Source organism: Sander lucioperca, chromosome 20, assembly GCF_008315115.2.
Source record: "Sander lucioperca isolate FBNREF2018 chromosome 20, SLUC_FBN_1.2, whole genome shotgun sequence".
NCBI classification, from domain to species: Eukaryota; Metazoa; Chordata; class Actinopteri; order Perciformes; family Percidae; genus Sander; species Sander lucioperca.
The window spans coordinates 26,452,198-26,466,375 of NC_050192.1; the positions used below are offsets into that span (position 1 = coordinate 26,452,198).

Sequence of the window (14,178 nt, forward strand, 5' to 3'; positions counted from 1 at the left end):
AGATAAGCGGTCCGGCGGGAAACTTGAGGGAATTTTAACATTCAAATATGATTCAAACCTTCCTATGATGATAACAGTGATGATCACTGAACAGTTTACTGTGATCGAGAGATGTTTTCTTTAAAAAGGCAGATTTATTTTAAAGAGGCAGGACATTTTAACTTTGAATGGAGCCACGTTTTATTGTGTTACACTTTATGTAAAACCATAGACTGTAGTGTAAAACACTTTAACAACCATCATCAACCAAGACATTCAAAAACAATGGGAAAGGCAAAATGGAGAGAAATTAGACCTTAGATATCCCTTATGCAGAATATCGATCCTGATCTGTCACACAGATGAGACAGCAATATTAATAATAATAATAATTCATTACATTTATATAGCGCTTTATCACAGACACTCCTTTGAGTGGGTGATGCACGGCAGTCTTATGACGCCAGATGCTCACCACACATCAGCTTTTAAGTGACTTACATAAAATATTATCAAAAAACCGAAAATGCAAGCGAATAAAATTGGGACTACTGGTTTGGGGAAGTAAACTAAGCTCTACCAAAGTAAAAGTTATCCAAATTCAAGGTAATAAAATAAAAGGGTTCCCTACCTATGTGTCACCACCAGGGGGTCGCAAGATGATTAATATAATAGGAAAGTAAAACAAGTTTTATTTCTGACTTTTCATGACCATAACTGTTGTTCTTTTCTTGAGATATAAGACATTTTCTTCAGGCTTCTACTCATTTTCTAAAGGAAACAATAAGGATATCACTGGTGGAACTGCTCCCAACTTATTGACGTATGCAATGTGTGTATAAAAAGAATAAAACGTAGCTTATACAAATATGGTCTGTTTTGACCAATGTCTTACCTCTAAAATATAAATATGTCCCTGTTTGTACTACATACTAGTTCCTTGTTCCACAGCTCAAAAGTAATAGAAATGTCCCACACTCACAACACTGTTCTAAAGGGTCTAAATGCATTTGAGATTTTTATTAGCAAGAGGTTGTTACTGTAACAACCGGTGTTTACAGTATATGACTGGCCCCATCAGCAATCATTAGAAAACCTAACTTGATTATACAAAAGATCAGAGCATTCATCATGGATGTAGAGCCAGTTCTTTCATGTTCTATTAGTCTTGAGTTGATTACAGACACCCTGCTCTTGTACCTTATTCCTTTGTTTTCTTAAATGTCCGATAAGATAAACTTTGATCAGTTTACATAGAAACCTGTTCTCAGCCATACAGTGGAGGGGAAGCATGCACAGCCTGGTCATCTAATTGCATTATTGTTTTAGTATCAACATACGTTATTTCCATCACTACGCAGATGAATGTAGAAACCAACGAATGAGCCATTAACAATCACAATAAACAAAACTAACCTTGGATATGTGAGCAGTCCTCCTCCTGTTGATTGGTGGTACCATCTTTAAAATCTTTGGCATTCTCTCCCTTTTTCACAGATTGTTGTGGCCCCTCACCACTGCTACACCTTTTCAGTGCTTTGTTTCTAATCATTTGTATTTTGCTTCCCTTGTTCATATTTTGACTTTCTTCATCCTCCCCTAGCCCAGAGACTTCCCTCTCTGCCTTCGCTTCACTTCCATGAATCTTCATTTTCTTTGGTTCCTCTGTGGACAGTTTGGCCGTCATTCTGGTCCCGTTTCTCTCCGGAGCTCCAATTGTCCTTTCTTCCCTGCTCTTTGACTTTGCTTGGCTTTATATCTTTTCCCACACTCTACCCTCCTGATTCTCCACCTCCTCTCTTTGATCAATGACCTTTTGAAATGTCCTTACTATGACCCTACATGTTATCTACCATCTCTGTCTACTCCCCTGGACAGATCACATGTAAGTCATAGAAACTTGACTGTAAAATAATTATCCAAACCAACTGGTTGGCAACAGGCTATACGGGTTCTCTGCCCTGTCTGTCATGTACCTTTTTACAGTCCTTGTTTAGTTGGCTCATTTTAAAGTGAGCCCTCTCCCTGGGGCCGGAAAATTAAGTCTGAGGGGTCCCGAGACAATTTTCCGGAAAGAAAAGCACACAAAAATGGACAATTTTTGAGATTTTTTTCATGTGAAGTACTATACATTTAAGAAGGTTCTTATATAACAGATCACATTAAAAAACCTATAGATTAAAGACAGTTTATTATTGTTGTGACAAAGCAACAATCTTCCTCTTCCAATAAATACATCATTAGCTCCTAACAGCTCAAAGACTCAATGATTCCACAACTACACCCTTCTCCATGTGTGTGCGTACGTGTCTCTTCAGCCTCGTAGAAGTAGAGAAACTCTTCTTACAGAGCAGACAGCTGTGTGGCTTCTCTCCGGTGTGTGTCCGGATGTGCATGTTGAGGTCCGAGGAGCACCTGAACCTCCTCTCGCAGTAGGAGCAGGGGTAGGGCCTCTCTCCTGTGTGGATCCGCTTGTGGAGCAGGAGCTCGCCTGAGGTGAGGAAGGTCTTGCCGCACTGGGAGCACTGGTGGGGCCGCTCCCCCGTGTGAGTCAGGTTGTGTCGGACGAGCGAGGTCGACTTGGCGAACCTCTTCCCGCAACGGGTGCACGCAAACGGCCGCTCTCCTGTGTGCGTATTGAGGTGTTCGCTCTGAGCTCGCTTGGTTTTGAAGCTCTTCAGGCAATGTGGGCAACTGAACGGCCTGAAGTTACTGTGGCTGCGCTGATGCCTTACCAGCTCTCCGTGTGTGAGGAACGTCTTCTGGCAGGTGGTACAGAGGTACGGCCTCTCGCCCGTGTGGATTCTTTCATGGCGCGTGAGGCTGGCCAGTTGGGCGAAGCTCTTCTCGCAGTAGGAGCACTGGAAAGGCCGCTGGCCGTTGTGAGTCAGCAGGTGCCTGTTGAGGATCTGCAGCTGTGTGAAGCTCTTTCCGCACTCTGTGCAGGGGTACGGACGCTCCCTGGTGTGGATCTGCTGGTGCTTATTCAGCAGCCACACATGCGTGAAGCTTTTCCCACACTCGCAGGCAAACGGCCGCTCACCGGTGTGTTTCATCTGGTGTCTCTTGAGGTCCGACGCTCGGCTGTATATCTTCTCGCACAGGGAGCATTTGTACTGACGCCTGACCATGTGCCTCTGCCTGTGCTTCAGCCGCTCCAGGATGCTACCGAAGCTCTCGCCACATTTCTGGCATTTGTACTGACCGTCCACATTCTCTGATACCTCCTCTGCTACGATGACCTCTGTCGTGAGCTCGAGGGGAGGGTTGCACGTCTGTCCGCAGGACGTTCGTTCGAAATGCAGCTTGAGCAAGCCCATCTGTGTGAAGCGTTTGCCGCACTGGGAGCAGAGGAAGGGCCGTTCCCCTGTGTGAATGCGCTGATGTCTAGTCAGATCCCAAGAGTTCTTGAAGCCCTTCTTACACTCCTCGCAAGTGTACGGGCGCTCGCCTGTGTGTGTCCGTTGGTGACGCGTCACGTCTGAGGCGCGTGTGAACGTTTTGCCACACTCCTGGCACATGTGAGGGTCAGGCCTGTCGTGGATGGGGAAAGGCTTGGGGAACTCAGGACGCTGGGCCTTCTTCTTGGGGATATCCGCAGTCTCTGCAGACCTCTGGAGTTTGCTGTACTGCTCAGGGTGACTGTGCTCAATGTGCTGCAGCAGGTAGGACTCCTGCATGTGGAAGAACGGACACTCTGAGCAGGCAAAGACCTGGGTGGATATCTCCAAAGTGGTACCTGTGCAAAACACAGAAAATATACATAGTTGTTTTATGTTTCAATAAAAATTATTTTTACGGTTATGTGCCGTCTATCTAACAATGAGCTGGCTAAAAAATGTGTCCACAACCGTCATATTTTATCTCCATCCACACAAAAATACCTGAACAACAACAGGAGAACAACTCAAGTGTGATTTTTGGTTTTCGCCGTAGCCTACGTAAGTGGCCTGAATTTTATACTTGTGCGTTGGTGTGTGTGTCAATCTTTGTAAGGGAATAGCAGGGCCGGCGTGTGTGGTGGAGCAAGTAAGCGAGTAAGAGAGTGACGCGATTAGCTTCGGAGCGAGCACCGAATCTAGTCATAGTGAGAGAAACAAAGTGTCTAGTATACTCTCAAATGAGTATAAAATAATGACTTGATTGCAAAATACTAGCAGTGTTTCTTTCCTACGCTGTGACGCACTGTTAATAAATCACTACTTTATGATCGCAAATACACATAAATGCAGGATAATGATAATGGCGGTCTGGTCAGCTTACATCATCGTTTTCCTAAAGCTCAGTTTTCCCCGTCCACACGAAAACATGAGGTACGCTTTGAGATTCATCCACTCTGGGGAAAGTTTTTGAAAATGGTACAGTTTGAGGTGAGAATAAATGCCAGCGTATTGTGACAGAGGGCCAAAACAGAAAAAAAGCTATGTTTTTTAACTGAGCTGACTTAGTGTAGACACCTTGTCTGAAGCCTTGTTATTATTTGTACAGGATATTATTTACATGCAACAGTTATATTTGATAGCAGTTACTTATTGAATAAAAAGCAGCAGAAGATAAAACTTAGTACTACAGCTTTGATCTGCCCGAACCCAATTGGACCCAAACCTGAAGCGCCAGGTTTGGAACGAGCCGGGCATCATTGTTTAGTTTTTTTGCGATCAACTTTTTATTAGCACCTTCAGACATACAAAAGAAATTCCACAATGTGTGACAGGTAACATCAGATGGTGCACAGAACAGATCAACACAAATTGAACAAGAACAAAAACCATCTCTCACCCCCAACCTCTGCGGTCTTGAGGAAAAAAAACAAACAAACAAACAGAAATCACACCTTGCCTAGTCACTCTCCTTTAATTCTTGTGATGCTGAGGTCATTAGGTCTGATATTTGTGCTGCTGTGTTATTCCACAGGGCTATAGTCGATGATTTGGCTTTGTTAATCCTTGCTGTAGAGAGCTCAAGCATAACTATGTCCAGAAAATACGCCAACCACTGTTTTATACAAAGCGAGTGAGGGGGGGGGTCGGGCAGTCATTTTTAAAATTCCCCTGTATTAGAATCGGGTCGGGTACGCGCACATTTCCCTGTTATTTTTTTCTTTCAATGCAGACCTTATAGTCTGTGTAATGTCATAATAAATGTATGGGCTGTATACAGCTGTGTGTGACCACAATGTTCTAGATATATGTAACTTACACGCATCGATAAAAAAGCAAAAGACATTCAGGGTTTTAATCGGGCTCAGGCCTAAAACTGCTGCCGTGGTTCAGGCATGTAGGGTCGGGCCGGAGTTTTTGAGCCCAATCATAGCTTTACTTTCTTATTTTCATTTGAGTGTATTTCTGTTTGATATTTCACTTTGTACTCACGTCTCACTTGTAAATGAGATCTTGATCTCAATGTGATTTCCTGATTAAATAAAGTATATACAGTATATAAACGGATGTGTCTGGTTTACCTTGTGTTCCAAGGTGCTCAAGGCATTTGTGGTGCTGCAGGAGAGACCTCAGGTCGTCGGGATTGGCGAGCGCTTGCAGGCAGTCCTTCAGTATAGAGGGGGCAGAGGTCAGCCATGACACCGTCTGTTTATGGACAAGAGCCAACGTGTCAGCAAGAAGAAGGTGATCGTACAGTCAGTTCAGAGTGAAATGTGACAAAACTGACAGCCAATACTGGCCAATATTAATATTTTTTTTATGTACACATGACAAACTAAATATACTATGTTATCAATAGTATTTTTCATAATGACAGAATAAATTAACTTTAAATCAAATATATTAAAGCCTGTTTGCTAAACACAACACTCAAAGTGAAAAGGAAATGTTCTTATATCGTCATAATAATGTTATAACCTTTATTCCAGACTTAAAATCAGAAATAGAAAAGTTGGGACATTCTGGGACAAGACAGTTTATGTTTCAAGTAGCAGCTGCTGCAATAAGTATATATATATATATATATATATATATATATATATATGGTATTGTCCTGCGACCAATACGAGACGATACCATAAGCCCATTTAACACAATCAGTTACATTTATATGTATTTACAAAAAGCAACTAAAATATGATTCGACAATTTCATTACTAAGCTCTTCCAGATATTTAAATTAAAAACAAACTACTCTTTTTTAGTAAAAAGAATAAATATGAAGGGGGAATTTCAAAATAAAGGCACATCCTAAAGATGACGATATGTATCGATATTTTCACTTTGTATCAATAGTATTGGATAGTCTTATTAGTTATTATTATTAGTTATTGTACACACAATTATACTAAGTATATTTAAAGTACGGAGTGACCAATTCAATATTCACAGACAGAACAAAACTACAAATACATACAGGATAAAAATGGTGCCTAAAATTGTGGAGAATGTGGTAATGTAATGTGGTTTTCTACCTGACTGAGGTCTGGTACTGGCAGGAGTTTCTCCAGTTTAGACAGAAACTCCCACACGAGGAGCTGCATGTCTGTTTCGTAGCTGGGACCATACTCTGTTGGAAAAACCTCCTGGGGAGTACAAAGGTAGCAGTTGCTCAGTCAAAATTAAGTAAAAAAAACAAACGTGCAGAAAAAGATTCTCTTTCGGGTGCTAGCTGGGTTACATGTTAGTCTATATCCATGACGTTCCACTTCCGGGATTGCTCCGGTGCCGCCGGAAATTCCGCCGGATGTCACTCTTTTCAGCCGGATGTCTGTCACCTTCCAATTTCTTTGTGTTGGCGTTCTAAAGTCCGGTGGATTTCTGAGGACTATGGTTAACTGCTCCTCAGATCTCTGCAGGGTAAATCCAGACAGCTAGCTAGACTATCTGTCCAATCTGAGTTTTCTGTTGCACGACTAAAACTACTTTTGAACGTACACATGTTCCACCAGAACGAGTTTCTTACAGAGGCTATTTTGCAGAGGCAACGGGGTTTTGTCCTGTGCTTAGCACCGCCCATAACGATTGTGATCGGTTTTAAAGAAAAGCCAATAAACCAGAGCATTCTCTCATCCCAGAATGGTGTGTGGTAGTCCACACACCATTCTGGGATGAGAGAATGCTAGTGCCAGACCCTCCTCCGCAGCGCTGTGGAGGAAGGTCTGGCAATGTGAGACTACATGTGAAGCTGCCTTGCCTGGTAGAAATGCTCCCTCTCTGCTGGGTCTTTCAGTAGTGTTTGGATGAGCTCCACAAAAATGGCCTCCTCTGCATCCACCTCTGCATCCCCACTCTGAAAGACATTAATCACCGTTATTTATCAAAACAATATAAGCATATCAATGCTCCATCTGACCAGTACAAGCTCAAGCCACTGTACTGAATAAAGACTGGGGGCCCTATCTTGCACCCAGCGCAATTGACTTTGTACACCGATGCATGTATAATTCCTATTTTGCACCCAACGCATAGCAGACTTTTCCCTCCACAGACTCACGTCGGTAAATTAAGGAATGAACTTGCGCTCCCGGGGGCGGTTCAGCAAAAAGAGGAGGCGTGTTCTCGCACAAACGTGCTATTTTGCAGTTTCAGAAAACAGTTCCGCCACAGACCAGGAAAAACCTAGTCTAAAGTCAGTGGCGCGTTATTCAGATGCTATTTTAAGGGCGCATGCTTGGCCATAATGTACACCACGCATACACTTTGCTTCTCTCATCTCACGGACCCAGCAGTTCCCATTTATGCAAACCATACATAAATACAAGAAAAAATATGACCTTGTTTTACACAACATTTCCATGAATCATGGATGTGTTGATGACATAAATGAGGAAATATTAGAGGACTTAAGGAGATGTGATATTGAACTGCATGTGCCGATGCCACTAAACCCAAATGCCCCAGCAGAATGTTAGACTACACTGCAAAAATATCACGATGCATTCATAACCTCGTGATTCAGTGAGAGTGAGCCCAAAACATTGGAAAGTATGTTTTTGTGACATTTCTTTATTTGACATTTTGTCAAAAAGAAAAATCGATAGCAAACGTCGGTCTCCTCGGCTGTGAACCGTTCCTGGCGTGCGCCCATGGATGTATTAAGAGCGTGCGCCTAGCAAATCCGCCATTATAATAGCAATCCGCCATGAACCAAACTACACCTATGAGTAATGTAGCTACTTCAGACCAACCCTTTTTAGATTTGCGTCGGGCGCAAGAGTCATTTATCCATCCGGTATAATAGCAACAGCGCCCGAGATCCGCCCACAAAGCTACTTGCCTTTGGAGTTTGATACTTGCGTTTCAGATCGTTAAAATAGGGCCCTAGAACTGCAAAGATTAATTGATTGTCAACTATTAAATGAATCGCCATATATTTTGATAATCGATTAATCTTCTAAAATGTGAATATTGTTCTAGTTTCTTCACTCCTCTGTGACAGTAAACTGAATATCTTTGAGTTCACAAAACAAGACATGTGAGGACGTCCTCTTGGGCTTTAGAAAACACTGATCCTAGAGCTGGGTGATATGGAAAAAAAAAAATCAAATATCACGATATGTTTGACAAATATATATATATATAATAGTGCGGAGATGTTGTAGGGTTGACTATTGGTGCTTTCACATAATATTTACTCTGAGTTTTGATAAATAATCACCAATAATGTGAACACAATGACTAAGTGGGTAAATGCAAGGAGTTCAGAAAGCTACACCACTTTTCTGGAATGCAGCCTTTAAAACCGGGAAAAGACAACGCTTGTGTCATATCACGATATCCAAAATTTCAGACGATATCTAGCCTCATATATCGATGTCGATATAATATCAATATATTGCCCAGCCCAAACTGATGGACATTTTTTTGACCATTTTCTGACATTTTATAGAGCAAACAACTAATCGAGAAAATAACCAACAGTTTAATCGACAATGAAAATAATCGTTAGTTGCAGCCCTAGAAAAGACTTTTTGGAATTGTAATAAGGCAGCTGTGAAAACACTGTCACACTCTCACTTACTCCTGTGTATCCCAGAGGGCGGATTCGTTCTAGGTGAGGCTGTACGCACAAAATGTTGGCCGTTTCCTCATTTCTGCACAACTCAAGAATAATCTGAGGAGAAAGATGTTGAAAGAAGAGACAGGTGTCCCCTCAGCAAGACATTGAGTTAACCACATCCATGAAGTATGACAATATTGTATGAGTGTCGACATTTCTGTAACTTGATCACATGTGAAACCCGCTGACTCACTTTGGCTCTCAGTCGCAGAAGCAGCGTGCCTCTTTGCTTTGGGTTGAGCAGCTCTGGCACTGTAGCCGTGACCAGCGTCACAAACTCATCGAGATTTTCATAATCGAGAACCTCTCTCCGCTGAGCCACTTGCCACATCGCTGCAGAAAGCAGCCGCAGAGGAGGTATCAGCAGCCTCAATGATGACAACGGCAGGAATATATCTGTGCAAACATAGACATGGGGTGGACAGGGTCATGATCAGTGATGGAAGAAGTATTCAGATCCTTTACTTAAGTAAAAGTACTAATACCACACTGTAAAAACACACTGTTACAATTAAAAGTCCTGAATTGAAAATGTTACTTAAGTCAAATTATGCAAGTATCATCAGGAAAATGTACTTACAGTATTACAAGTTATATACTCAATGCAGAAAAATCCTCACATTTTAGAAACTGGAAACGATAAAAACAGTTCTGTTAATCAGCTAAGTGTTTAATCGTCTAATCATTTCATCTGGACTTGTTCTTGGGTAGTTTAATTTATAATAAAACATTGTATTTTATAAAGTACATGTGTTTTGTGTGCAAAAATCGTAATTTGTAAAGTAACTAAAGCTGTCAGATTAATGTAGTGAAGTAAAGAGTACAATATTTCTCTCTGAAATGTAGCGGAGTAGAAGTAGAAAGTGGCACGAAAAGACTCAAGTAAAGTACAAGCACCTCTAATTTGTACTTAAGTACAGTACTTAAGTAAATGTACTTGGTTACATTCCACCACTGGTCATGATATACCTTTATGAAGTGTCTTCTTGTTACACATGGAAGTAGTAGAACCTGACTGTAATGTGTGCACGTTTGCTTATAAAATAAAACATATATACTTATACACAGGGTCTGGTGTGTGACTATTTAGGTTGAACACTTCGTTTAAATATGGCTTAAATATTGAAAAGGCGAAGGTCTTAAAGTATGCGTAGGTAATTAATTGGTCATTGGGGAACCTCCTGTATGAGGTTTTGTTAGAGTAAACCCAACACACCTCCACAGTGCATGTATTTGGAGTATTGGCAGATTAGGGAACTGTATTACAGCAAAAACATGCAAATTACACAACAAATAGTATCGAAAGCTGTTGTTGTATTGAATATCTAAAACAACTGACAAGATAAAAGAAACGCCTATTAAACTGATTAATACTGCCACAGTAGCTTTGGTGTGTTGAAAACTGGAGTGAGGATATACAACAGCAATGTTTTAGCCTCATGTTTTCTAGCTCCGTGCATTATATTTTAGCCTACTTTACTTAATACTTTGTCCTATTCCTGTTGCCTTTAAAACTGCCCAGGTCACATATAATGTACTGAACCTAGAAACATTGAGTGGCTTTAGCTAAGTTAGCCACACAGCCAAAACAGTGGGACATTTGGCTTAGAAGATACTGGTTTACAGCTTGTCGAAATCACAAAGTAAACTCCACACCTTCGTTTACTCAACAGCAATGCTCAAGTTCGTACATAAAGTAAATAATTTCATAATTTGCTGTGTTACGTTTGTTAGCTACAATCACTGCTATTAGCTGTGGTTACGAGATAACGACACTATGCATACAGCTAACGTTAGTTGGCTGTTAGCTATGCCAACATTATGAAACACAACACAATAAAACGGACCTGTGTTTTCCACTTGATATGAACTGCCTGTCGTTTCCATGATTAAGAAAATGTAGAATCACTTTCAAAAGTCTCTTAACAAACCAGCACAAGCTTGCAAGCCATTTGTTAGCACCTTACAGACCGGAAACACGTGCACTGCACTTTCACAATAAGAGCTTTAAGTAACAACCAGTCTACGGTTAACAACCTGTATATGCTCGGTAAGAATACATTTTAGCTATACAAAAGTACTTCTAAGTAATAGCACCAACTGATAATATGCAGAATGCAATGATTATATATATTTAACATAAAGAAAACGAATTAATGTATGGAGACAGTCAGACAGACAGATTAGATAATCCATGTAGGCAAAAACCCAGTAGGTGGCTTGTCCATAACAGGTGAACTAAACAGTGTATTAATGCTTGTTGGTTGTGTATTGCCATTAAAGTTATTAACTACCAAATTATAAACACAGCAGCAGAAATAACTCTCCAAGGCAATTTAGCAAAAGATGCATAATAAATGAAAGACATATTGTACTTATATAATAAAAATGTGTGTAAATATGAATATGACACGGTGCTAAACAAGAAACAAATGGTCACCATTTAGAAGGTAGGTAAAACATTTTATTTACCATGTGCAAACTTTCAAGATTTTAATGTGCTGGAATTAAATTCTACAATATCAAATTTTCCTTCATGGTGTGCGAGTAAAATCATTTTTCTCCACTGTCATCACAGCCCCCACACTGGATCATAAGATGGCCATTGTCACTTTTAATAAAAAATAATTATATAGTTTATCTCCTGCCCACGGCAACAACGTGAATCCATCCATGCAGAAAGACAGTCCACAGCAACTGGCAACAGGTCACCAGGGAAGGAGCTCTGTGGGACAAATCTCAGATGTCAGAGCAGGATGCCACATGTATGAAACTTGCCGTGGTCTAAGGCGCGGAAACCTGGGATGTGATATCCAATAAAGTGGTGTTAAATTCAGTCGAAGCTGGGTTAGCATTCCTAATAGCAGGGCAGGACCAACACTCCATGTCTTCAGACTCCAGAGTCCAGGAGACAACCCTTCAACAAAAGTAAGTTAAAAGTTCATCAAACTAAATACAGGTACAGATGACATACAATGAATTGACCAGCCTACAACATTGTTCTTTAAACTGAAGGGCAGGATTTTTCAAATGTTGACTGGGGGAAGCAGGTTATACAAATGTCAGCACCAATATCACTGCATTGTGCTGTAAAAACACTCAGTACCTGCAAAAAGTATTCACCTCAGCCTACCTCTACCTCGGACTTTATGTTTATGATTTAAATCCAATTACTGGTAAATTAAATTCCTCACAAAAAACTGCATCATGAAGGCAATGTCTCATCAGTCATTAAAATTGAAATGGCACACATTAAAGCTGAAATGAACTGGTCGATAATTGTATTAGTGGGTCTACAGATAAGACACTGACATCTATTCAGATAATAAATTACTCTCTTGGGTAATTTGAATTTCCCAAGCACAAATACCAAACATTTGCTTGTTCCGGCTTCTCAAATATGCGGATTCCATGCTTTTCTTGGTCCTATATAAGAGTAAACTGGGTATGTTTAACGTTACATTGTTACCACTGTGGTTACCCATAACGTTACCTAATATTATTTGAACAGGCAACCCCACACACCGATAAAAGGCAACAATAGTGGTTAGGTTGAGTACTGTCTATTAGTAAGAATTCTTACTCAGGTTTAACTAATATACAGGTTTACGTGCAATGTTCAAAATTAGCACCATCCACCAGCGAAATGCTGGTAAAATATGCAATTGGCTGGTAGATTAGCTTCACCCACCAGCCAAAAAAACAATGGTAGTCTATTGAGTGGATATTAAAATTGGAACATTCACTAGCCATTTGGCTGGTGGATGAAAAAGTTAATTTTGAACCCTGCTTACGTGCAGTTTAGTGTCACAAATTATTTTCCAAAAACTGAGTGTCCCAAATGATGAGGGTCTTATTTGAAACAGGTTAAGGTTAGGGGTAGCGGTAGGGTTTGTGACACTAAACTGCACATATAGACGTTAAGGGGGAATTTGTGACACTAAACTGCACGTATACCTAATAGACAATTCTGTTAATGACAAAATAGTGAAAAATAAATAGCGTTATTTCAATTATCTATCACTATGTTTATAAGACTAACTAGCTAGCTAGCTCAGTAACGTTAGCTAGTTGAGCGACTTCCGTACATGGATGTATTAAGAGAACCTTCCGTAGCTAGGCGCCCTCAACGTGAGCTAGAAACCTCTTCTTTGATTCCCACTTACCTTTCTACGGGACTATGAAATACATGACGAGGAAAAATGCGATGTCAAGGAGCACGAACATCCAAAAGTCATACCAGTAGGAGTGTTTCGGTAAAAATATCGAAACTTCTTTCGATTTAAACACTTTAAGGTCTTTATCTGACTCCGTCACGGGAGTTGCGCCTGGTGCCATCTTTGCTGGCTACAGCTCGAGCTTTCCGGAAAAGAACACACACAGTCCTTCAAAATAAAATAAAAACGTGTTTAATCTGTTCTTTCTTTCCATTGAAAACAGTACTTTTGACATTTTAAAATACAAGTAACACGCCAGTCTCACTTTCGAATATTGCATTCTGTGATAATATATAGGCCATTGGCTTTTTTGGTTTATTTGTATTTGTATTGTAAACAATAGATGTCAGAAAGACATCACCAAAACGTGTTACCCTTTGGGCTCTATCAAGTCACTCTTCTTATTCCAGTGACATCACATGACTATGTCACTCTTTATTACATCAGTTCGATGATATTTAGTGTTATCACAGATGTCTTTAAGTTATTACGTTTTCTATAGAAAACAATTTAGCTTACATTTTTTGATATTACATTATTGATTATACTTGACATTGCTACCAAGATCATTGTCACATTCACAGATACATGTCACATTCACATTATATTTTTGATAACAGCAGCTTAGTTGTCCACTTATTGTAACAATGACACACCGCTGGTAGGTATTGTGTCAATAAAGTTTTTATCTTCTAACTGTTGACCCCTAATGCTACTGTTGACAGCAGTTAGTTTACAATAGCTTCATTCTGACAGACCAAGCTTTAAGATGTATCACCCTCAAGGTGAGGAGAAAGTTTCTCTATTAACACTTGGGAATTAAATTAATTAAAGGTATCACTGACACTTAGGCAAAAGAGTGTATTTCATACATGTAGCCTAACAGTCACTTGGGACCATTTGTTAAACATTTAAAGGACCAGGGTGTAGGATTTAGGGGATCTATTGTCAGTAATGGAATATATAATTCATAATTATC

General features: G+C 40.3%; 1 protein-coding gene and 1 long non-coding RNA gene across 3 annotated transcripts; both read right to left on the reverse strand.

The window, feature by feature from the left end:
• Positions 1-1,299: 1,299 nt before the first annotated feature.
• LOC116054550 (zinc finger protein 2 homolog) lies at positions 1,300-10,981 on the reverse strand. Of its 2 annotated transcripts, XM_031306149.2 has the most exons (8): positions 10,830-10,981; positions 9,176-9,378; positions 8,944-9,036; positions 7,117-7,212; positions 6,395-6,505; positions 5,441-5,564; positions 2,217-3,718; positions 1,300-2,166 (listed from the first exon to the last, which is right to left on the reverse strand). In XM_031306149.2, exons 1-7 carry the CDS (start codon positions 10,867-10,869, stop codon positions 2,235-2,237), a joined length of 2,151 nt encoding a protein of 716 aa, XP_031162009.1. In that variant the 5' UTR covers positions 10,870-10,981; the 3' UTR covers positions 1,300-2,166; positions 2,217-2,234. The 2 variants fall into 2 exon arrangements, with proteins under 2 accessions (XP_031162009.1, XP_031162007.1); XM_031306147.2 differs by having other exon boundaries at positions 1,686-3,718.
• Positions 10,982-12,038: 1,057 nt separating this feature from the next.
• LOC116054554 lies at positions 12,039-13,061 on the reverse strand. Its single transcript, XR_004106092.2, has 2 exons — positions 12,940-13,061; positions 12,039-12,575 (listed from the first exon to the last, which is right to left on the reverse strand). It is a non-coding gene; the product is annotated as an uncharacterized LOC116054554 (long non-coding RNA).
• Between the last annotated feature and the right edge of the window lie 1,117 nt (positions 13,062-14,178).